We start from the raw sequence: 26,525 nt of genomic DNA, 5'->3' as shown, positions 1-26,525 counted from the left end.
TAACAATTATGATGCGGGCTGCTAAACAAGCTTTAAGGAAAAAAGTTAAACTTGACTTAAAAGAAATGACTTTGAAAGAAAAAACTTTGCAATCTGCAAATATTACTCAACAAGTTTTAGACAACAAATGGTACAAATCAGCCACTCGTTTATCCATCTATCTAAGCATGAAGAATGAAGTGCAGACGTATGATATTCTTAAGCATGCAATATATAGCAACAAAGCTGTGTTTATCCCGAAATATGTGGGCGATAACATGGACATGATACGTCTGCATTCTATGGAAGATTACGAAGCATTACCCGAGACCAAGTGGTTCATAAAACAACCATTAGATGGCGATAACACTCGAGAAAACGCGGTCGAAACCGGGGGGTTAGACCTCATCCTTGTACCTGGAGTTGCCTTCACAAAAGCAGGGGGCAGGATGGGACACGGGAAGGGGTATTATGATACATATATTGAGAAGATAAGCATAGTTAAAAAACCAAAGTTGGTTGGCTTAGCATTCAATGTTCAAATGCTCGACGAGATTCCTTTGTCGGAACATGATCAACCCCTGGATGATGTCATCACTTATAAAAGTTGATGATGTCATCATACAACAATATTTTTAAAATCACATATCTAGTTTGGTTGCAATCTGGTGTTAATGACAGTTTTTTCAGTTCAAGTTTTTTCATTATAGAAAAGCCCACTGTTTTTTATCAATTTGAAAAAAAAAAAACATTCTTACGGTTTTTGCATTTTTTTAACAATAGTGCCAAAGTAATTCAGTAACAATTATAAATGGTTTACATAGTTATATTTTTCGCTACAAAATATAATTTTGGTTATTATGTTTTATTTGTTTGCATACAATGCCAATGTTTTTATCTTGTTATTACATCATAATGGTGTTTGTGTTCGATTGTTTGCTAATATTAACTTCTTCTTAATTTAGATGTTAAGGAAACAATATCTGTTGTAAAATAACACCTGATATATTTGGCTTCATACCAAGTTTGGTCTAAAGAAATTATTTTTACAACTTGTTGAAGGTAAGTTTTATGGTATATTCCAGTGTAAAGTACCCCATTACAGTGTACTCTAATTTTTTGTATCCTGGAATTTGTTTATCAACTTTTACAAACCTCAAACCCCGCCCTACCACAGTTGGTGTTGTGGTTGCCTCTTCCCCAAAAAGATCAGTTCGAGCTTTTGGTATTGCTTTTGGCATATGTGGCCTTGGGAAAGACGCACTTAAAGTATTTGCTGTGGTAACTTGTAAGCAGGCACGAAGTGTATGAAACAGAACACCTGTGTTATAACAACTATTGTTGCCCGCCATGCGAGGATAAATAAGTTACATATTTGGTAACTCGTAAGCGGGCAATAGGTGTATGAAACAGAACATCCGTGTTATAACGACTGTCGTTGCCCCGCCATGCGAGGATAAATATGTTACATACGTTGTAACTTGTAAGCTGACATGAGGTGTATGAAACAGAACACCTGTGTTATAACGACTGTCGTTGCCCCGCCATGTGAGGATAAATAAGTTACATACGTGGTAACTTGTAAGTTGGCACGAGGTGTATTAAACAAACGACTGTCGTTGCTTTGCCATGCGAGCATTAAGTTATTATAAATTATTTTCTTTCTATCATAAAATCTCTCTCTCTCTCTATATTATATATAATTTTTAATCAAAATTTATTTTTAACATTATTTAATACTTTTTATTTTCCCCAGCCAGCTCACAACAATGCCAGCCCCCCACAAACACAAGGAGAAGAACCAGTTTCGGTTCAAAACTTTCTCCGAGAGATTATCGGAAGTGAACATAGATGCAATCCACCGGATTGACCACGTCCCTCTAGTGGAGAGCGGAGAGGATTTTTCAAGGTTTTTCGAATCGATGCAAAAATGGCGAGACCTTGAACTTTCTTTAGATTTTGTAAATTTTCGAAAAAAAATTTCGGACAAATGTAAAAATTATAAAATGGTTGTTTATTACAAGGATGATATCATTGCAGCTCTGCAGGAACATCTGGCTGTTGAGAATTCACTCGCTCTGCAAGCTTTACTGGATATAATGGTCAGCTTATGCATTGATTTAAGCTCCGATTTTTACCCTCACTTTTCGAAGTTTTTTAAAATTTTGACGACGTTGCTTCAAACCAAAGACGTGGACAAACTGGAATGGGTTTTCTCATCAATATCCATGTTGTTCAGGAAGCAATGGAGGTACATGGTCAATGATATGAACAATGTACTTGACATGTATATGGGGTTGTTTGAGGGCGAACACCCGGAGCACATTTCAAATTTTGCTGCTGAAAGCGTTTCGTTTTTGCTTCGAAAAGCAAAAAATCCGCAACTAGTTTTATCAAAGTTGTTTAAAGTCACAGTAGAGACACCAGCCACATCTGAAAGATTGGCTCATGTCGTATTTAACATGGTTAAGTCACCACAGAATCAATTCCATTCCTGCACTGATGATGTAATGCCAGTGATTTTATCTTTCTTGAAAACCCCTGATAATACTGGAGCAATCTACAACTGTATCAATTCATCTATTCACCTCATGGCTGACCATACTAGGAGAAAGTTTGGAAAACCAATCTGGGATGCTTTAATTGTTGCTATAAAAGAAAACACAGCTGTTGATTCCGATCTTCCATATTTAATTAAACTGCTAAAATTGTTAGACACCTGGTGTAAATGCAGGTTTTCCTCACGGCTGTTATGTCATAAGGAGTTCTGTGATGTTATAACAGCGTGTCAAAATCTGGTGGCAGATTTGACAGTCATTGATAAAGATGAAATATCGGATGCTATTTGTTCAGTTGTGTCAACTGTGCTGCATGGTTCGAAGTCAGACCTATCTCAAACTACGCAGAAAAGTTTAATCCGTGATCTCTCAGTTTCAAAACTAAGTTTCAAAACAATTGCTTCGTTTTGGGAAAAATCGTTTACCCTGTCCAGCTTTAAGTCTCTTGCTCAAGATATTTTCTTGAAGTTCTGTAAAGATAATATTCAAGCTGAAGAAAACCAAGACCGAGTTGTGAGCCTGCTTGGCACTTATTCAATGCTCTGCAACCCATTACCCCAGAATGGAGCAGAATTATTTCAGCGCTCAATCGAAATTTTTGAATTTTCTAAATTTTCAAGAGTGAAAAACGAGAAACAAATTGGAGAAATTCTGATTAATTTGCTCAAAATTGAAACAGAACCTGAAATTTTATGGAATATTCTAATTTCTCTACAGTCTGTACGCCCCTTGCCCAAGGACACCTCAAAAACTTTGTTAAATTTGTTTAAATCGTTAACAAAATCTGAAACCTCGGACTCTACACTTGCTGTTATTGCGGTTGTTTTACAAACTATGTGGACAGTGGATAAGTCAGCTCCTAAAGAATGCAAACACATCGTGGAAATGCTGCTTTCAAACCCTAATAGATTGGTCCTAATGTTAGCAGACATTCTACTGACATGCAAGCCTAAGTTTTCCACTTTGTTTAATAAAAACGAAGTTTTACAATTACTGGTAAAGTTGGTTTCTTCGCCAGAGACAAACATTAGGGTATTATGTCTTCGGATTTTACAAAAACTGGATAAATCCAACGAACCGATCTACCTTGCTTGTATTATGGCTGAAGAGACAGATGCCACTGTACATGACTATAGAACCAAACTTCTGCATCTAAAGAAACTTGAAAAGCATAAAAATGGAGAAGGATTGTCAGGTGATGCAAAAGAAGTCGCAATTCGATGTTTATTCTCACAATTATACATCAACTTCTCGCACCTATGGAAGCCACTGCAGGAAATCATTGCCTCGCATGCCACTAGTGACCGGGGAGATAAATTCTGGGAAATTTTGTTCGAAATCGCGGAAAAATCATCGGAAGATGCAGAGAATAGTAAATGGTGGCTGCAACTACCTGGGACTTCTACAGATCAAGATCAGAATTCTGATTTCGAAAATTTTGTTCAAGGAAAAGTTAAAAAAGGTCGTCAGATTATAAATTCTCAAACTGATTATTTTAATTTTCGTCTCCAAGTTTGGAAAACAATGGCAATTCTACCCCATAACAATATCATTGATTGTAATAATCGAGTCATTGTTACACTGTTGTTCCGGTATCTTGACAATGAGTATTATTTGCTGGACAAAGAAAACTGTAAAGTACAAAACCTGGCAAATAATTCTGATCAAGAAAATGATTTTTTTCGGCGAAAAGACTCAGTGAAGATGTTGATATCTATGCTTGATGTGTTCGCGAATCTTAACAACCCTTCTTCTACAATACAAAAAGATAAATTGCTAAGTTTGTTCAAGGACCTTCTTACACACGTACACACTGACATGCAGCAGGCAGCGCTTAAGTGTTTGTATCAATACAAATGGAAAGGTCTGACCAAACATAAAGAGAAAATCTGCGAGTTTTTCGACGACAAACTTTTCCGCGACGCGCTGACAAACTTTGAGATCTCATCTTTGTTGGAAGACCGTGATGTTGTTGCTCCTATTCTCTTGAGGATCTTGTTTGGGAGGATGAGATCAAAGACTGGAGGTTCTTCTGGAGGAAAACAGAACTCTTCAACAAGAAGATCAATTATCATCCGATTTCTTGCTGGAGTTTCTTCCTCTGAGTTGGAAGATTTTATTTACTTGATTGTGGAACCGTATAAAGCCGTCGCGCAAAGTGATAAAAATGTGATGGAAATTGCTGAAGAAGATGTTGGAACAAGACAAGTGGTTCCTCTAGCAAGGCAGTTAGGTGTAGTGAACACTTTACAGATGCTACTCAACAAACTGAACAAGCAACTACCCTTAAAATCATATTCACTGATATTAAGAATCCTGCTATATATTGTGAAGTTAAACACTTTGCATTTAACGCAATCTACTGATAATGATGAAAATCAACTGATTAACCCAAAGTTTATAACTCCATTGAAAAGTATAAAGAAGCAAGTCCAGGAGTGTCTTATAACTCTTCTAACTGCATGGCCAGATGAAGCACCAATGCTTGGGAGTCAAATTGATGAAATTTTTGATGCAAACATTTGGTGTGATTTGCATAAACTTATTCACGAGTCTTCGGGGCACCCAACTGTGATGTTAAAGTTGTTCAAAGTCTTTGCGACAAACCTCAGGTTCCTACCATGGCTAGCAAGGGTTGGGGGCCATGATGGTAATGTGACTCCAATATCTGTGGTGGTGGAGACACTAAACTCGGACAAAACAAGCGCGAATGTGTCCACCTTTATACTCGATATCTTAAACGATGTTTTGTTCAGCGACGAGGAAGAAATGGAGAAAGATAGAGATCATATATCGCAACAAATTCAACTCGGACTTCAATCTGTTGGTGGTTTAATGTTCAAAGCAAAAGCAAAGATCGAAACAAGGCTTGAACTTGGTATATTAGTCCTACAACCACATATGAAACCTATTGTTGATTTCTTTATCGAAAAAATGAGGAAAAGTAAAAAAGGATTGCTCGTCACTCCGAAACAACTTAAACTGTTATCTCTGCTCAGCGAAAATATTGCAGATAAATCTTTACTTTCACAACTAAGTGAAATTCTGTTGAGTCATGTCAGTTCGGTGTCTTCAAAAACGACAGAAAAGTCCGTAATTCCAGCTCTTGAGACGCTCTCACACGTTATACAAGGTACAAGTCTACTTCCTAAGTTATCTAAGCTGTTTTCTAAAATATCAGACAGAGAAACTCGCATTTGGTTGGTGACTGTACTCAAAGCTGCATGCAAGTCTGACTCTCAGTTCCAATGGACTTCTGACATAGTAACTCGACTAAACGCATGGGACAAACGATTTATTGAAGAAATGAATTTTGACGCTAGGCTGACTGCATTTAATGATGTTTGTGATAAATTAAACAAAGACTCAGATTTCTTGTTCCAGGACAATTGCTTAAAGTTTATTCCAGTATTACATTGTTGCCTCCATACCATGCTACATTTGTATTCTGATATCTCACTGAGAGAAAGTGTGTCCAGGGCTCTAACGCTTGTTATACATAAAGTAGAAGCGGCAAAAGATAGAGAAGACTTCAAAGTAATTTACAAAGCAGTTATCAAGGACTTTCTTCTCCCTTCTGTGCAAAGTGGTTTAAAATCACCAGACGAAGGATGTCGGCACGAATCTGTTCAACTTTTATCCACATTAGTTAAGACTTTTCCTCATGAGCCTCTACTATCTGGTTTATCGGTGTTATCCAACCTCACCAACCCCGAAGATGATTTCTTTGAGAATGTTCGCCACATACAAACGCACAGAAGGGCCAGAGCTTTCAGAAAAATAGCGAAAATTTTATGTCCGGAAATTTGGGAAGCAAAAAATTCGGAAGAAGAAAGAATGGAAGTTGTTGTAAAAGATAATGTCCTTTATTTAAGTCCTATATCTTACTCTACGGCTGCGAGTTTTCTTTTACCACTGGCAACCCAGACCTTATACACCAAGGACTTAACAAAACTTGCTTACCTGCACGAATCTTGCATTGATGTTATCAAAAGTTGCACCCACAATATGCCATGGGTGCAATATAAGAAGTTTTTGCTGCAAAATATCTGGAGCTTGGATCGTCATAAAGCAGCCATCGAAGTTGTGTGTGGGGTGCTACAAGTATTCCCGTTCGATCTTTCGAAATTTACGAAGAAGGAGTTAATGTTTGAGGAGAGGGGTACAGTCGACTTCCCAGAGATCAAAGATATCTCTCAGGAGGATTTGGGAGCAGAAGATGATGAGGACGGTGAAGAAATTATGATTGTTGATGAATCTTCACGAAAGGATGAAAAAATCTTGAAATTAAAGACGAAAAAAATTCAGGCAAAAATTGAAGCAGAAAATAATATTGTTGAAGATGAAATGATTGTTGTTGAAAATGAAACTTTCACAAAGAGGGATTTAACATTCGAGGAAGCTCAGAATATCTTGGCAGACGTTACGGGTAAATTGATTCCAAAATTACGGATGATTCTCTCAACCAAAGATGAGGCTGATGAACATAAACTTTCCAACGCTAAAAGCGACATTGATAAGTGTTGTAAGAAGATCCCACTAGCTGTTGCCATCGTTGCCATCTTAAAAAAGATGCCGATCTCTACTTTGAAGTCTCAGCTGCCAGGAGTTGTCCTTAAAGTTGTGGGGTTTTTACGACATAAGTTACACGATATCAGAATCATTGCGTGTCAGACTGTCATCAATATTTTACAATCTCTTGGGACTTCCTACATGTATTTAGTAGTAAAGGAGCTCAAATCAGGTCTCACACGTGGTTATCAAAGACATGTCCTTGTCCATGTTATAAACTCCATATTCTCTTCTATGGAAACAACATTCAAAGTTGGAGACCTCGATTCAAGCTTGGCGATGATTCTCGAAATTTTAAACGCAGATTTATTTGGGGAGACGGCAGCCGAGAAAAAAGTTGAAAAACTTCGGATTAAAATACCAGAAGCGCGAGGCAGGAGTAAGGCTTACCCTGCTTATAAAATCCTTGTTAAGTTTATCAGTAAGACTTGTTTAACCAGCGTGCTTCAACCTCTTAAAGTTGTGATGGAAGAAACCAACATCCATGGTGTAAAAAAAGTCATTAAAGATGTTCTGACCGACATTGGGTTTGGATTGCTCGAGAATAAAACTTTCGAACCCCTGGATTTGTTGACCCTCATGCACGCTTTGCTGACAGAAAATATCTCGGTTTTATTTCCGGAAAAAAAGAAGGAAAATGTTGAAGAGAAATGGACAAAACCGGGACAGCGTCCTCCATCTTGCCTCCTGCTCTCACCTGAGCCGGAGAGGCTCGGGAAGAAGGCTCCTCCAAAGATGTCAAAGAGCAATCTTCATCTTTTGGTTGAGTTCTCACTCCAGCTTCTTCATCTTTCAATGAAGAGACAAATCGTCACGGTAACGGAGCAAGAGCATCTACAGATGTTGGACCCCTTGGTCACGCACATAACATCGTGTCTAAATTCAGCTCACCAGCAAACTGTGGTGGACTCAATCAGATGCGTAACCAAGCTGCTTAGAACGGATCTCCCTGCTTTAAAAGATAACTGCCCCAAACTGACTGTGGATCTGTTTAAAATATTACGCGACCACACCAAGGGATCAGGAAATCAAGAAACCGCAGCTGTCAGTTTCAAGTGCTTAAGCGTGCTTTGCTCATCTGAGTATGGAGACCAACTAAGTAAAGACCAGCTGCTAGTCTTGTTAACTTACGCTGAGGAAGATTTATACGACACTCAACGACAAAGCCACGCTTTTGATTTAATTAAGTCAATCTTGAAGAAAGGATTGCAATGCAAAGAAGTTGCTGAGGTTATAAATAAAGTTCGAAGCATCGCGATTCAATCTCATGGCCAATCATCGAGGAGTCAAGCTCGTGGTTTATATTTCCATTTCCTGATGAATTACCCGCTAATTGCGCGTAAAATAAACTCAAACCTCGAGTTTATGCTCGCACAGTTAACTTATGAGTACGAGGACGGGCGTGCTTCTGCGTTGGAGCTCGTGTCATCCGTTCTAACCAACTTCCCGGACACACAAGTTAAGGATCACGCACAAATCATCTTTATTTCAACTTCATCTTTGCTATTAGACGAAACACAGACCTGTAGAAGGATGGCAGCTAACGTTATCAAGATGCTGCTGAGAAGGTTGGGTTCTGACTTGAAGGATCAACTGTTTTCATTCGTATCTCAATGGTGAGTGTTGATGGTATAATAGATACAATTTATGATTTTAAACAATAGATAATGTATATACAGGAAGCCCTGTGAACCAAAACAAGTAGCCTTTTCCCATTTTTGTTGTTGTTGGATTAAATTAAAAGAAATTTTTTTTATTGAGAAAATAGTTTTCTTCCCCACGGCTATTCACTTTGGATTTTCTGTCACTTATATTTAGTTTATTTATGTATCTAAGTTATCATATAACACAACAAACCCCACCAATAGTATATATAAATATACGCCTATGTTTAGCATACAACTTATCCTTTCTTAACCCCCCAACCCCAGGCACCTATACATAAAACATAGAACATCACCTACAGTCGTCTTGTTACCCATATGTTTTCTGTATAACTTATCCTAAACCCCCCCTCCAGGTACGCCTCACTAGACAACTCCACCCAACCGCGACTTGCTTCTCTCCTCGTTTCAATATTCGCTGAAGTTGAGGAAGGGGATCTACAGCGCCACCTAGAGGATATTCTACCCCTCGTGAATCGTTGCATCGAGCATGGAATGAATGATGATGGTAACGATGATGGGGGTGATGGGGTTATTATATGGGGTGTAGTTTCGCTTGACCAAAGGATATCGGGTTCAATACTTAATACCAACAGGGGTTTAATGTATGAAATATATCTAACACCTTTTCACTTTAAATTAAACCTGATGATAATTCATATTTTCCAACCAACTTTAACCCTGATAGTTATATAATTTTACCTGTTCACTCCTAACTATATTTTTTACTTGAAACTTTTTTAGTTACTGCAACACTTTTACACTATACATGGTTTCACACACCTAATACTCACTGTTGAGTTAGGTTATTTCTCTTATATTTACCCACATTTTACATTTATTCTGACACAACATTTATATTCCAGACCCGAACATCCAACGGAAAGATCACAACTTGTTCTTCCACATGACAGCATTCCTAAGAATTCTGCAACACTGTGGGGTTTGCAGGGGTGAAAAATGGCAGGCAACACTGCAGAAAATACTTGAAAATGTGGAAACACTGGCCACCCACCCACATGCTTGGATACGTTTGGTATCGGACCAAATATTGGGAACTGTATTCTCGCAGTGGCAACCTGAGGAGCTTGTGGCACATAAAGGTTACAACTCCTACCTGACATGTAACTTAGAAAATAAAATATCGGCGCTGGTGAAAAAGTTATGTTCGCAATTTCACAACGAAATATTAGGCGACCATTTGGCTGAGCAACTTATTAAAGATCTTCTGTTCCTTGTGAGGGTTCTGCAAGCTATGGAGGCGCAAGGAGGTGATCTTTTACATCCGGACATTATTTGGCTTCTACGACTACTACAGAATGTGACGAAATCTGAGCAATCAAACAATCCAAAAGTTTCAGCTAAAAGAACGGCCACACTCAAATTTTGCGCCGCGTTTTCAATGACTTTTAAAAACAACGTTCACTGTCTGCAATTTCTACTGGACATGGTACATAGGTGTATTAACGCGAGCGCTACACATGGAGAACAGGAAATCGAGGCGGTCACGAAACTGCAGGAGCTTGCAACTGAGGTGTTAGAGGTGATAAAACAAAACTCAATCTTTACGGACTTTACTTCAGTTTATTTAAAAGTCGTCAAGAAGATTAATCATAAAAAGATGGAGAGGAAAAAGGAGAGAGCTGTACAACTTGTATCGGACCCGAAGAAGGCAGCGTTGTTTAAACTTCGGAAACAAGAGAGAACTAAAGAGCAGAGAAAAAGGAAAATCGCTCGCCTGCGACCGGAGTACGGGCTACAGAAATCGAAAAAGGCAAAGAAATAATAATCGCTGATTGTCTAATTTTGGCATATAAATAAACAATGAAACATGTGTCATGCAACTATTGCAGTGGTAACTTTACAATAATGGATTACACTGTTACAGTTTTGGCGCTGGCTAAAAATGCACATATTTAAGATTGAAACTGACATCGAAAACAGCCAACCCAATAATTAGAGCAACAGCAACTTTAGGTATCTTTTAACGCCGACCAAATGCATGTTCTTAAGATGAGATATAATGAATAGTTAAATCATTAAAAATAACTGAATTGACGCATCAGTTTTGGTAAAAACTGGTAAACAAAACAAATATCCAGCAAGCGTAAAATGTTTTCATAAAGATAGTAGTAGTTTTAGAAATATCAAGACATAATATTCAGTGAAATTGTTAAACTGTAAAAGGACAAGGCATCAAAAATACGAGATATTTCAAGAAGACAAGTTTACAATTTCCTTAAAGAATTGGTTAAAAAAATAACATCGATTTTATTTAGATTGTTTTACCAACCAACATTTCGTCTGCTGTACCACAACGGACATTGCTCCAACCCTGTGGTCACTAATGGGTTGGAGCAGCCTGGGTGTTGGGGTAATGGGCCAACTCTGGCCCCATGATATGCCACGCTGTAGGACCTCGTACTTATTTACCCTTTACATTTCTCTTTTTAGCCAAATTTCTAAATATTTTCCCAACTAAATTGAATAATCAAAGAAGTATAAACAAAGTTGTTTCAATCATAGTACATAGCAAAACTGAAAAAGTTAGTAAGCTGTAAGTAACAAACACTGTCTAGATTGTACAAAAGCGTTATATATGTGGTAGGGTGGGGGAATACGGGACACCTTTGCACATAATATTTAAATATCCTGATCGTGTTTTAACAATTAACAACGGTATATGGAAGTCGTGAGGGTACGGTTTTATAATTCTTTGAATGTTCTTTGTTTACTACCATAAGGGACGAGAAAATAGAATGAAAAGGTGTCTCATCTCCCCCCACCCTACTCTATTATCACCAAAGACACCTATATATATATATTGCATACATATAATATATTGCACATCGCCTATGCTAGGTAAAAGGTTATTTGATAAAAAGAGTATTTTCATTTGATTCTTCTTGGTCAGATTGCTGATTTAAAATCACTCGGTATTCTGTGGAGAAATTTAACTGGGAATAATTGGCTGTTGAACGAATGCAACTTATTTATCCTCGCGTGGCAGGACAACGACAGTCATTATAACACGTGTGTTCTGTTTCATATTTCACGTTAAAAATTATTTATACATTTTTTAGGTGCTGTTAAGTGTTTTGCCGAAGGACACATACGTCCACAATGGTAGCAGCGTTGAGCCTCAAACTGTTATCATCATTACTAAAAGCAAGCACTAACCACTGTGTCATGGCACTTAAAAATACTTTAAAATAATCAGAACAGCGTTCTAGTAGTTAAAATTTTTGTTATGGACAAAAAAGTTCATGATAGACACATTATGTCCGGAACGGGTAAACCCCAACACACCACAGAAACCACCCACCATTATTAGCCTTCCTACACGGCACAAGCCACCCTGCTTGGAAGAGTTCTTGAACTTCTTCCAGTGGTTTTCCCTTCGTTTCAGGAAGAAAGAGGAAAATGAAAATAAATCCGCAGAACGCAAATCCAGCATATAATAAGAAAGCTCCTGTGGTTGGTGGATGTGTTTACTATTTAATAGCAACAACATTGTATAAATACAGTAAGGCGGGGGGAGGACCTTTTTTATTCAATTTTCTCGTCCCATTTCGTAGTAAACAAAGAACATTCAAAGAGTTATAAAACTGTAGACTTCTATAGACAGATCCCATAACTAGCCCCACTGTAGAACCTCAACAATGTTAGAGTAATGGGCCAACTCTGGTCTAAATCTCAGGTCCCATGGCATGCCTCACTGTATAACCTCACCCATATAGAATAGAATGTGCATATACAATGTTAGAGTAATGGGCCAACTCTGGTCTAAATCCCAGGTTCCATGACGTGCCTCACTGTAGGACCTGACCCATATAGAATAGAATGTGCATATACAATGTTAGAGTAATGGGCCAACTCTGGTCTAAATCCCAGGTCCCATGGCTTGCCTCACTGTATAACCTCACCCATATAGAATAGAATGTGCATATACAATGTTGGGGCAATGAGCCAACTCTGGTCTAAATCCCAGGTTCCACGACGTGCCTCACTGTAGGACCTGACCCATATAGAATAGAATGTGCATATACAATGTTAGAGTAATGGGCCAACTCTGGTCTAAATCCCAGGTCCCATGGCATGCCTCACTGTAGGACCTGACCCATATAGAATAGAATGTGCATATACAATGTTGGGGTAATGGGCCAACTCTGGTCTAAATCCCAGGTTCCACGACGTGCCTCACTGTAGGACCTGACCTATATAGAATAGAATGTGCATATACAATGTTGGGGTAATGGGCCAACTCTGGTCTAAATCCCAGGTCCCATGGCATGCCTCACTGTAGGACCTGACCCATATAGAATAGAATGTGCATATACAATGTTGGGGTAATGGGCCAACTCTGGTCTAAATCCCAGGTTCCATGACGTGCCTCACTGTAGGACCTGACCCATATAGAATAGAATGTGCATATACAATGTTGGGGTAATGGGCCAACTCTGGTCTAAATCCCAGGTCCCATGGCATGCCTCACTGTAGGACCTGACCCATATAGAATAGAATGTGCATATACAATGTTGGGGTAATGGGCCAACTCTGGTCTAAATCCCAGGTTCCACGACGTGCCTCACTGTAGGACCTGACCTATATAGAATAGAATGTGCATATACAATGTTGGGGTAATGGGCCAACTCTGGTCTAAATCCCAGGTCCCATGGCATGCCTCACTGTAGGACCTCACCCATATAGAATAGAATGTGCATGTACAATGTTGGGGTAATGGGCCAACTCTGGTCTAAATCCCAGGTTCCACGACGTGCCTCACTGTAGGACCTGACCTATATAGAATAGAATGTGCATATACAATGTTGGGGTAATGGGCCAACTCTGGTCTAAATCCCAGGTCCCATGGCATGCCTCACTGTAGGACCTGACCCATATAGAATAGAATGTGCATATACAATGTTGGGGTAATGGGCCAACTCTGGTCTAAATCCCAGGTTCCATGACGTGCCTCACTGTAGGACCTGACCCATATAGAATAGAATGTGCATATACAATGTTGGGGTAATGGGCCAACTCTGGTCTAAATCCCAGGTTCCATGACGTGCCTCACTGTAGGACCTGACCCATATAGAATAGAATGTGCATATACAATGTTGGGGTAATGGGCCAACTCTGGTCTAAATCCCAGGTTCCATGACGTGCCTCACTGTAGGACCTGACCCATATAGAATAGAATGTGCATATACAATGTTGGGGTAATGGGCCAACTCTGGTCTAAATCCCAGGTCCCATGGCATGCCTCACTGTAGGACCTCACCCATATAGAATAGAATGTGCATGTACAATGTTGGGGTAATGGGCCAACTCTGGTCTAAATCCCAGGTTCCACGACGTGCCTCACTGTAGGACCTGACCTATATAGAATAGAATGTGCATATACAATGTTGGGGTAATGGGCCAACTCTGGTCTAAATCCCAGGTCCCATGGCATGCCTCACTGTAGGACCTGACCCATATAGAATAGAATGTGCATATACAATGTTGGGGTAATGGGCCAACTCTGGTCTAAATCCCAGGTTCCATGACGTGCCTCACTGTAGGACCTGACCCATATAGAATAGAATGTGCATATACAATGTTGGGGTAATGGGCCAACTCTGGTCTAAATCCCAGGTCCCATGGTATGCCTCACTGTAGGACCTCACCCATATAGAATAGAATGTGCATGTACAATGTTGGGGTAATGGGCCAACTCTGGTCTAAATCCCAGGTTCCACGACGTGCCTCACTGTAGGACCTGACCTATATAGAATAGAATGTGCATATACAATGTTGGGGTAATGTGCCAACTCTGGTCTAAATCCCAGGTCCCATGGCATGCCTCACTGTAGGACCTGACCCATATAGAATAGAATGTGCATATACAATGTTGGGGTAATGGGCCAACTCTGGTCTAAATCCCAGGTTCCATGACGTGCCTCACTGTAGGACCTGACCCATATAGAATAGAATGTGCATATACAATGTTGGGGTAATGGGCCAACTCTGGTCTAAATCCCAGGTCCCATGGCATGCCTCACTGTAGGACCTCACCCATATAGAATAGAATGTGCATGTACAATGTTGGGGTAATGGGCCAACTCTGGTCTAAATCCCAGGTTCCATGACGTGCCTCACTGTAGGACCTGACCCATATAGAATAGAATGTGCATATACAATGTTGGGGTAATGGGCCAACTCTGGTCTAAATTCCAGGTCCCATGGCATGCCTCACTGTAGGACCTGACCCATATAGAATAGAATGTGCATATACAATGTTGGGGTAATGGGCCAACTCTGGTCTAAATCCCAGGTTCCATGACGTGCCTCACTGTAGGACCTGACCCATATAGAATAGAATGTGCATATACAATGTTGGGGTAATGGGCCAACTCTGGTCTAAATCCCAGGTCCCATGGCATGCCTCACTGTAGGACCTCACCCATATAGAATAGAATGTGCATGTACAATGTTGGGGTAATGGGCCAACTCTGGTCTAAATCCCAGGTTCCACGACGTGCCTCACTGTAGGACCTGACCTATATAGAATAGAATGTGCATATACAATGTTGGGGTAATGGGCCAACTCTGGTCTAAATCCCAGGTCCCATGGCATGCCTCACTGTAGGACCTCACCCATGGCATGCCTCACACTGTAGGACCTCACCCATATAGAATAGAATGTGCATGTACAATGTTGGAGTAATGGGCCAACTCTGGTCTAAATCTCAGGTCCCATGGCATGCCTCACTGTATAACCTCACCCATATAGAATAGAATGTGCATATACAATGTTAGAGTAATGGGCCAACTCTGGTCTAAATCCCAGGTTCCATGACGTGCCTCACTGTAGGACCTCACCCATATAGAATAGAATGTGCATATACAATGTTAGAGTAATGGGCCAACTCTGGTCTAAATCCCAGGTCCCATGGCTTGCCTCACTGTATAACCTCACCCATATAGAATAGAATGTGCATATACAATGTTGGGGCAATGAGCCAACTCTGGTCTAAATCCCAGGTTCCACGACGTGCCTCACTGTAGGACCTGACCCATATAGAATAGAATGTGCATATACAATGTTAGAGTAATGGGCCAACTCTGGTCTAAATCCCAGGTCCCATGGCATGCCTCACTGTAGGACCTGACCCATATAGAATAGAATGTGCATATACAATGTTGGGGTAATGGGCCAACTCTGGTCTAAATCCCAGGTTCCACGACGTGCCTCACTGTAGGACCTGACCTATATAGAATAGAATGTGCATATACAATGTTGGGGTAATGGGCCAACTCTGGTCTAAATCCCAGGTCCCATGGCATGCCTCACTGTAGGACCTGACCCATATAGAATAGAATGTGCATATACAATGTTGGGGTAATGGGCCAACTCTGGTCTAAATCCCAGGTTCCATGACGTGCCTCACTGTAGGACCTGACCCATATAGAATAGAATGTGCATATACAATGTTGGGGTAATGGGCCAACTCTGGTCTAAATCCCAGGTCCCATGGCATGCCTCACTGTAGGACCTCACCCATATAGAATAGAATGTGCATGTACAATGTTGGGGTAAAGGGCCAACTCTGGTCTAAATCCCAGGTTCCATGACGTGCCTCACTGTAGGACCTCACCCATATAGAATAGAATATGCATATACAATGTTGGGGTAATGGGCCAACTCTGGTCTAAATCCCAGGTCCCATGGCGTGCCTCACTGTAGGACCTCACCCATATAGAATAGAATGTGCATATACAATGTTGGGGTAATGGGCCAACTCTGGTCTAAATCCCAGGTTCCATGGCGTGCCTCACTGTAGGACCTCACCCATATAAAATAGAATGTGCATATACAATGTTGGGGTAATGGGCCAACTCTGGTCTAAATCCCAGGTTCCATGGCGTGGCTCACTGTAGGACCTCACCCATATAGAATCTTATTACACTATATGTAAGTCTCACCTTGATAAGTAAGAGCAGTCGTCACATCCAGGAATGTCAGCGACACAACAACATTAAACACCCAGTTAGTTCCTGCGCTGAATGCATTACCAGCACTACGTGCCCATTGTGGGTATATCTCAGAGTTGATTGTCCATGGCATTGGACCCATACCTGCGGATATGGGGGTTTTAATGGGGTTAATTTTAGATTATCCTATTTTTGACAAGGTATTAGTAGCAACTGAATGTTATAACATAAGTGTTTTGTTTCATACACCTCGTGCTCGCTTACAAGTTACCACGTATGTAACCTATTTATCCTCGTATGGCGGGGCAACAACAATCGTTATAACACGGGTTTCCATACACATCGTGTCCACTTACAAGTTACCACGTATGTAACTTTGTGAGTGGTTGTTTTATTGTATGGCTGATAATTTGGACAACCCATTAGTTACCAATGAGCAATAAATTCTGTTGAGTATCTTGCCCAAGGACACATACGCCCGTAATGGTAGCAGCATATCTGAAACAGCTCTGTAACCAGATAATGCATTATATTATAGCACATAACATTCAAACACTACGTTTAAGGTTTGATACAGCCACCATTGTTGGCATATGTGTCCTTGGTAAGACACTACGATTTCTCCAACCCAGTGGTCACTAATGGGTTGTCCAAATTGTCAGCCATACAGAAATCAATCACCTACAAAGTTACATACGTGGTAACTTGTATGCAGGCACGAGTTGTATGAAACATAACACCTATGTTATAATGACTGTCCTTGCCCCGCCATCGAGGATAAATAAGTTACATACGTGGTAACTCATAAGCAGGCACGAGGTGTATGAAACAGAACACCCGTGTTATAATGACTGTCGTTGGTCCACCATGCGAGGATAAATAAGTTGCATATGGGTAACTCGTTAGACTGGCAATAGGTGTATGAAACAGAACACCCGTGTTATAATGACTGTCGTTGGTCCACCATGCGAGGATAAATAAGTTGCATATGGGTAACTCGTTAGACTGGCAATAGGTGTATGAAACAGAACACCTATGTTATAACGACTGTCGTTGCCCCGCTATATATATTAATAAGTTGTATCGATTTATATTCTAACTACCTGGAGCAAAGAAGGCAAGATACAGAATCATGCCTGCCAACGCCATCCATGAGTATTTAGTAGGGCAGTAGTTAGAGGCAAAGTATGGGAAGCCTTCATGTTTGGTGGAACAGTTACCCAACAATGATAACTGTGATGTAATAATGAGGGTTATGAGGTGTCAAGTTTAATGGAATTAAATACACAAAAGAAATGAAAACAACGCGTGTTTAATTAAATTTTAACTTGCTCTTTTGTATAAACACAAAACTATCAAGAAAAAAGTAGTTTTTATCTGATTTCTTTGACTACGATAATGAGATGTACCTGAAAATAACAAAGAGAAGGGAATCAACACCATAGTCGTCACGCTATGAAAACAGGGTTGGGAAAGATAAATACATCATAATACCTGAGTATTGTCTGGATTAGTTGGTAAACAAGTGGCCTGCATTACATTCCATGGTTGCCCATGCTGTGTATAACAATATCCACATGCAGTAGATTGCATGCAGCCAACGCATGATCTGGGGTGAAAAGGTTAATGGTTGTAACAAATGATGGGACGCAACAACAAAAAATTTGCTAGAGATTCATTTGGACTTATAAAAGTGTCTGGCAGCAACAACATATAAATAATTAATTGTTTCCAAATTCATTAAATGTATCATTGAATTTATTGGTTCCTGATTATAACAAATAACATCTATTAACAAAAAACAATTCTAGAAAAATATTTTAGATTTTTAATATGCCGGCAGCAGCAACATATATAATTAACAAATGTTGAGGCCAGAATTATTAATTACAGTTATAATAATAATAACTTTTATTTGTCTCTTCGATTACGGTAGCGATGATTTAAAAATATTTTAAACGAAAAGACAGGATATTGCGACAAAACAACAGTTGTTAAAACACGCTTACAGTTAAAAACATATTTACATCTAATTGGAAGAAAATAAGCGTGGTCGCTACACCTAGCGAACATACGAGCCATTTATTTTAATTGAGGTAAAATTCTAATAGAAACAAAAGTGTGCGTAAAGTTACTAACATTACTATAGGGGTTTACATGATCGGCGGTTTTATGGTTAATGAAAAAAAGCTTGAGACTTTTTCCAGACTTATACATGTGTGGCAACAACAAAAGATATAAAATTTGTGATTAAGTGTTGAAGGCCCGATTCATGGATTTAATTAAAGTTAGTTTACGGTTATTTTTTGTATTTTTAAAACCTTATATATATACATAACTTTTACTTTGGTTAATATTAAAACAAACTTACTTAAATTTAAAACAGCCCGACGTGTCATTTAAGATGTCTGTGGAATTCATGGTCACTGGGGGGGAGTGGAGAGCAGATAGGAAAAATCCGGTTGAAAGAAACAACAGTGACACAACAACACCTATTGTGATGTAAGTAACATGATTATTAATTATAATGGAACTTGGGCATGGAGTCCAACCCTGGAGTTTTTTTTGCACTGAAATAACCAGTAAACATTATAAACCAAACGTTTTTACCAAAACAACAATTTTAAGCATTATGTGATGTCTGGTAGCAACAATAGCCGAAGATACCGGGCACTTATGCTAATTACAATGAGTGTTATGAGCCAATTCAGGCCCGCTGTCACATCTCACTATAGTGCCTCCTCTATAAAGAAAATAAAACATATCTATATGACCATATATAGTACTGTGGGGGAAGATGGGACACCTTTAGTACATAATATTCAAATTTTAAACAATTGACAACGGTCTACGGGAGTCGTGAGGATACCGTCTTATAATTTTTTAAATGTTTTTTGTTTACTACCAAATAGGACAAGAAAATAGAACGAAAAGGTGTCCCATCTTCCCCTATCCTACTGTATATAGACATTATTTGCAGTTTAGTAACAAACATCAACCAACCCCCTCACCAACCAACCCCCTCAATTCATACAAATTTAAGGTCGTATACATGTCCCTTATAAATTGTACTTTATACTGGCAAACCCCTTACCTCCTAAACTCACAAGGGTTAACAACCTTCTGCCCACTTTCTCCACCAACCAAACCCCAACGATTGTGAAGCAAAAGTTGACGAATGCTGTGACGGCAGCGAGCCATATAGCGAGTGTATTGTTGCGGACACCGGACATTTGGATTATTGTGGCCGAATAATACCTGGGGTAAATGGGGTTTAGTTTGTGGATAATACAAGTTAACTTGTTAAAGCTCGATACTGATAAGGGTAAACATCTATTGGCATCAAACACCAATCTGGTGCTCATATAGTTGTTGGACGATTCTTGTGTAAAGAAATACATAAGGATCTGCTGGTGCTACCAAACCATACCGGACAAAAATCAAATCCAACCAATTGTATAATACAAGAGAAAGTAACTGTGAACTTTCACTGTAAAGAATATTCTTGCTTGGCTACACAAGGGCAAATAAGTTACATTCAATCAGTATAGTGTGTAGGCCTATTCAATAATTACTGTTTTGTTTCTAAGTCATAAATTCATAATTATTGGGTATTTAAATCAATAAACATATATATTATAAAATAACTTAACATTCATTCAATCATTTATTCACTAGAAATATGGAATTAGAAAAGGATTTTACCCATAGCATGTTTTTAATGATTGTTATTTTGCTGCAAATTCTCTTAAATATACTATGAATAAATTACATTTATTTATATATGACTTACATAACTACAAAGTCGAATTACAAAGTTAATAACTGCAACTTACATAACTGTATTGATTCCTGATATCTGTTGGAACAATTGCAAAGCACACCCCACCATAATAGCACGTCGTACGCTAATATCGCTGAATAACCTCGTTAATGTGACATTACCTGTGTGTGGGGTAATAATGGGTGTTATTACATCGTAAGGTATTGATATTAACATAGGTGTAGTGTTGGGAGAGGGTTTTTTGGTAAATAAGAATTCTGGCCTTAATTCTAGTTCCCATGGAATGCCTCACCATAGGACCTCACCCATATAAAATAGAATGTGCATATACAATGTTGGGGTAATGGGCCAACTCTGGTCTAAATTCCAGGTCCCATGGCGTGGCTCACTGTAGGACCTCACCCATATAGAATAGAATGTGCACATTAAATGTGGGGGTAATGAGCCAATTCTGACCTAAATTCCAGGTCCCATGGCATGCCTCACCTTAGGATCTTAGAATAGAGCATGGCATGGCATAACCCCTGGCGTGCCACACTGTAGGATCTCAATCCTCACCCATAGAACACATTCACCAATAATTGAATTACAAAGATAAGAGCCAAAGCACCATATACCAACACCCATTCACAACTAAACTTACCTTGTGTTTGTTCTTCCAACATCGAAGTTTTAATCTTTTCAAACTCCCTTCTTATGTCGCTCTCATCTGATATTATCTACAATATAAATAACTATGAATATTAAATATGGTTCAACATATCATGGAGTCCAATATGTGGCAATGCTTTACAATGGCCACCCTTGTTGTAGAATGTAGAATATGGACAAATAGAAAAGAACAAGCTGTGGTTGTAATGTCTCTATTATCTACAATATTAACAACTATCAATATCAAGTAAGGTTAAACTAACTTAAACATATATTATCACAGAGTTTTATAAATGGATGCCTCGTTGTAGAATCTGGCCAAATAGAATAGAACATGCTATGATTGTATTGGAATGTAACTTACTTTATCCTTGCGTGGCCTGAAAACGACAATCGTTATCACCTCGTGCCAGCTTACGAGTTACCATGTATGTTACTTTGTGTATGTTACTTTATTTTCTTTATGTATGGCTGATAATTTGAACACCCATTGGACGAGCTATGGCTTAAATCTCAGGTCACCTGGCATACAACGGTGCCCCCATGGAACCATAAATATAGTGTGTATAAAGGTTATATAAGAATTTTAGATGCAAAGATTGTCTGCAAGTGGCCTAAAGTTGGGCCATTACTGAACAAAAAGAATGTTCCATTCTCTAAAGTTGGGCCATTACTAAAGTTAAAGTAGCCTAAAGTTGGGCCATTACTAAAGTTAAAGTAGCCTAAAGTTGGGCCATTACTAAAGTTAAAGTAGCCTAAAGTTGGGCCATTACTGAACAAAAAGAATGTTCCATGCTCTTACAGCAAAGGCATGCCATAAAACTTGGGATTAAATCCAGTTGGGCCATTGCCTTTATTGGTCAATTAAACTATATTTACCCAAACGCCTTTTTAGTTAACCTTATATGGGTGAAGAAATTAAATTTAAGTGTTTTGGTTTATTTTATACATAGTAGCATACCCAATGTTTATAAATTAAAAACTAATTAAGGATCTATTGCTTCCTGTGGAAGGACATGATGTAATAGAAGTGTGGACGTTGTAAGGGATTGCTGGAACCCATGTTTAATTTGCTTTTATGATACAGAATAACTCTTTTTTTGTAGGGGTGTTTGTGTCCTTGGGCAAGATACTTAATGGCAATTGCTCTAACCCAGTGGTCACTAATGGGTTTCCCAAATTATCAGCCATACAGAAAAACAATCACCCACAAAGTTACATACATAATAACTCGTAAGCGGGCACGAGGTGTATGAAACGTAACACACATGTTTTAATGATTGCCGTTTTTTTTTGGCCATGCGAGAATAAATAAGTTACATACGTCGTAACTCGTAAGCGGGCACAAGGTGTATGAAACATAACACACGTGTTTTAACGATTGTCGATGCCCCGCCATGCGTAGATAAATACGTTACATACAATCCCATAACTTTTTGGAATCAAATGTTAACGCTAACAAAAACAATATACTTTGTATTTCAGACAATGCCCAAACAATCGTAAACAAAACTACATCTATTCATTCACCTTCTGTAAACTCCTGATGGCTAAATCTTCCTTATGTTTTTGTATCAACCACCGTGGGCTCTCAGGTAGGAAGATGAACCCAATGAATTGTATAGTGGCGGGTATGGCTGCTAACCCAAGCATGTATCTGTGTAGTAAAAGGTTTTAGGTTTAAAAAAATGCTAAATGTTGTACATTATACATGGTGGCTTCATATACCTGATGCTCACTGTACAGTTGGTGGATATGTGTTACAAAGTAATAGTATTTACATGGTTTCATACACATCATGCATGTTTTATAGCTTACACAAAAAGATAGCAGGTTCCATTATATTCTATACTGTGGGTCCTGCAGCCATGCCATGGGAACTGGGATTTAGGACTTGGCCTATTACCTACTAGACACTTATGGTGCAACCTGCTAGTGACCACTGGGTTACAATGTAATTGCCTAAATACCAATCCATGGGGCGGTACAGGAGGTTACAATTATAATCTTATGTTTCCAAGCTATCTGTAATTTATATCCTGTAACCACGATGTCCCTGTTTCAGAAGGAAGGGTCACATGTCAGTGTTTCCTTAGATATAATATTATGGTAACCTACAAGAGTTTAACATACCCAAAAATCAAAATACACCAGGTCACCTATATTGTTTTACCAACGCTCTGTAATAATCCTAACCTCCATCCATCTTCAACATCGGAACTGAATGCCCCATCCACACAGCTCGCTACAAACTGGCCACCAGTGATGAACAAGTTGTTGATCGAAACCAACCTTCCGCGTACATTGGATGGTGAGACCTCGGCAATGTACATTGGGACCGTCATGGAAGCTAGGCCTGTTGGTAATATAGTGGTAATACTATCATGTTATGTATATAGATATGATTTAAACAGGGTATTACATGTTTCTAGGTGTGTTGGCAGTGTTGTAGTTTTATGATTTATAAAAACCTCACAGCAACAGGTACCACTGTAATGAATATAGCTACCATGATAACATGCTGTTATCATCATGTTGATATATAATATATATATTATATATAAATGTAAACAGGGTGTTACATTTTGTTGGCTTGTTGGTAATATAGTGGTATTAACGTACTGTGTTGTATATAGATACCTATATAATATATAAATCTTTTGTTAACATTCATTATTTGTACGGCTGACAATTTAGACATCCCATAAGTGACCACTGGGTTGGAGCAATTGCTGCTAATTGTCTTCCCAAAGACACATACGCCCACAATGGTAGCATCATCAAGCCTTGAACCTTTCTCCTTTAGGTTAAAGGTAGGTACACTATACACTGGGCAACAATAACTAATAAGTTATATACATGGTAACTTGTAATCAGGCACAAGGTGTGTGAAACAGAACACCTGTGTTATAATAACTCTTATAACCGTACCACACAACAATACAAGTCCCATCCAACTTACCAATCCCCACCCCAACCACAGCCCTCCCACATAACAACATCTCTTTTCCACTTGCCAACGCCAACACAATCGACCCCACAGTAAACACCACGCTAGCGAACATGATGACTTTCCTTCTGCCCAGCCAAGTATTCAACGGACCTCCCATGAAAGCGAACAAAGCAGCAAACCCAACGGTGATTGCAACAATTAACTCCTATTGATATTAAATAATATGTTATACAGTTAGATAATATAGAAATCCTGTAATTTTAATTTAATTTAAACCTTACATATCACACGCAGAAAATATGGCATTTTTGGGGGTAATGGGCCAACTCTAGACTACATCCCATTTCACATGGTGTGCCTTGTAACAGGACCTAATACACCAATACAGAATAAAACCCGCTATAATATAGGGTTATTTAAAGGGCCAAACTAAGTCTAAATCTCTGAACCCCTTGCTCAATATAAGTGTAACATCATTCAGAATATACACACTATGGTTTGAAGTAGCCTAATGCCCAAACTTTGGCCTTAATCACAAATCCCAATCCAACCCTGGGGCCTTAATCTTATATTATCCAGCCCTGGGGCCTTAATCTTATAATAGAATCATACCCTTACCTGCCATAAGTTATTGAGTGCAAACTTTTGCTTCAATATGATCATAGCACCGCTAACCACACCTGTGTCATACCCGAACAGGAACCCACCAATTGCAGAGAAGAAAGTTAAAACGTAAACGAACTTGTTTGTCTGAGAAACAAGTAATTAACCAACTTACTAATAAGTTGTTGTACACATGTAACTTGTTATTTAGGTGGGAAATAATAATATGGGTATTGCACACCATACATGTTGGTTTTATACACATCATGCTCAGTATAAAGTTTTTTTTTTGGGGGGGGGGTGGTTTGCATATGTGTTGTATACAATACATGATATCTTTGTACACCTCGTGCCTGCTTACAAGTTACCAGGTATGTAACTTTGTGGGTAATTGTTTTATGTATGTCTGACAATTTAAACAACCCTTTAGTCACCACTGGGTTGGAGAAAATACCGGTACCAACCCAAGGACACATACACCCACAATGTCACTCATACACACACTACATTAATGCATATATTTTAAACTTACAGTCTGTGGTTTAACAACAGTGGCTGGAGCATTATGTTCATTGGAATACATCATCATAGGCTGGAATATTAATTCTCTGAAACACAAATGGTTTGTTTACATTAAGATTTCATTACAAAACAATTGTTTTATTCACAATTCACCAAAGCATCAAAAACAATAACATAATATTGTTTTTACCTATTTTCCCTATTTTAATTACCCCAATTTTAAGCCTGAAACAGATTTTACCTTGCTGTTAGGTGTCTATACAAACAAGCAGAGCTAAAGTATATTGCATTCACCACATTAATCAATGAGGTTTCCTATATTTGACAACTATGAGTGTAACTGTATATTAACAATGTCACCCAAGATTTTACCCTGCTGTTAGGTGTCTATACAAACAAGCAGAGCTAAAGTATATTGCATTCACCACATTAATCAATGAGGTTTCCTATATTTGACAACTATGAGTGTAACTGTATTTTAACAATGTCACCCCATATTTTGCCCTGCTGTTAGGTGTCTATACAAACAAGCAGAGCTAAAGTATATTGCATTCACCACATTAATCAATGAGGTTTCCTATATTTGACAACTATGAGTGTAACTGTATTTTAACAATGCCCACCCCCATATTTTGCCCTGCTGTTAGGTGTCTATACAAACAAGCAGAGCTAAAGTATATTGCATTCACCACATTAATCAATGAGGTTTCCTATGTTTGACAACTATGAGTGTAACTGTATTTTATCAATGACATTACAGATTTTGATGAAAACTCAAAATCGTGACACCTTTACAGCCACAATAAAAGCTGCCTATAGAATGTTGCTTAGTTTACCTGCTATCAATGTCCGCATTACTGCTACTTTGTGTTGACATTATATGAAACACCAGGAAATATTTAACTATTCACTCAAGTGTGAAAATGTAAACAAACTACGACGTAGTAAAATAGATGAGACCTAGGCCGTGCACTGACGCGTATTAAAGTTATCTGTTTTTATTTGGGGACAATAAACTTGTTTGAATATTAGGTTTATGATACCTATATCCGAACAAGATGATCATACGGCTGATTTACCGAGTCATATTTTTAAGCGTGCCGTTTATGGAGATATTACTTACAAAGTTACATACGTGGTAACTTATAAGCGGGCACGAGGTGTATATGAAACAGATGAACACCTGTGTTATAACGACTCTTGTTGTCCCGACACGCAAGAAAAAAAGTAACATGCATTCAATCACCCAAAAAGTTACA

The 26,525-nt window shown here is 38.8% G+C and overlaps 3 protein-coding genes across 4 annotated transcripts; 2 read left to right on the top strand and 1 right to left on the bottom strand.

Annotated features, from left to right (window-relative positions):
• On the top strand, nucleotides 1–945 carry LOC149740928 (5-formyltetrahydrofolate cyclo-ligase-like). Its single transcript, XM_089872373.1, has one exon. The coding sequence runs from the start codon at nucleotides 9–11 to the stop codon at nucleotides 588–590; it is 582 nt and encodes a 193-aa protein (XP_089728499.1). The 5' UTR covers nucleotides 1–8; the 3' UTR covers nucleotides 591–945.
• Nucleotides 906–10,617, top strand: LOC149740927 (small subunit processome component 20 homolog). Of its 2 annotated transcripts, none has more exons than XM_089872347.1 (4): nucleotides 906–1,041; nucleotides 1,736–8,725; nucleotides 9,130–9,281; nucleotides 9,640–10,617. In XM_089872347.1, the coding sequence occupies exons 2-4, from the start codon at nucleotides 1,749–1,751 to the stop codon at nucleotides 10,557–10,559; spliced, it is 8,049 nt and encodes a 2,682-aa protein (XP_089728473.1). In that variant the 5' UTR covers nucleotides 906–1,041; nucleotides 1,736–1,748; the 3' UTR covers nucleotides 10,560–10,617. The 2 variants fall into 2 exon arrangements, with proteins under 2 accessions (XP_089728473.1, XP_089728474.1); XM_089872348.1 differs by having other exon boundaries at nucleotides 936–1,041; nucleotides 1,740–8,725.
• On the bottom strand, nucleotides 10,338–26,251 carry LOC149740926 (proton myo-inositol cotransporter-like). The gene is made up of 15 exons (XM_089872354.1): nucleotides 26,103–26,251; nucleotides 25,277–25,352; nucleotides 24,760–24,891; nucleotides 24,151–24,346; nucleotides 23,385–23,544; nucleotides 22,719–22,845; nucleotides 21,181–21,256; nucleotides 20,590–20,698; nucleotides 19,848–20,011; nucleotides 19,125–19,245; nucleotides 18,248–18,362; nucleotides 17,857–17,986; nucleotides 16,745–16,897; nucleotides 12,099–12,245; nucleotides 10,338–11,714 (listed from the first exon to the last, which is right to left on the bottom strand). Exons 1-15 carry the CDS (start codon nucleotides 26,141–26,143, stop codon nucleotides 11,644–11,646), a joined length of 1,818 nt encoding a protein of 605 aa, XP_089728480.1. The 5' UTR covers nucleotides 26,144–26,251; the 3' UTR covers nucleotides 10,338–11,643.
• Nucleotides 26,252–26,525: the final 274 nt, after the last annotated feature.

The sequence above is a fragment of the Ciona robusta genome, chromosome 2 (genome assembly GCF_009617815.1).
Source record: "Ciona robusta chromosome 2, ASM961781v2".
NCBI classification, from domain to species: Eukaryota; Metazoa; Chordata; class Ascidiacea; order Phlebobranchia; family Cionidae; genus Ciona; species Ciona robusta.
The sequence above is the reverse complement of the archived record's forward strand: the minus strand, read 5'-3'. Positions and strand labels throughout refer to the sequence as shown.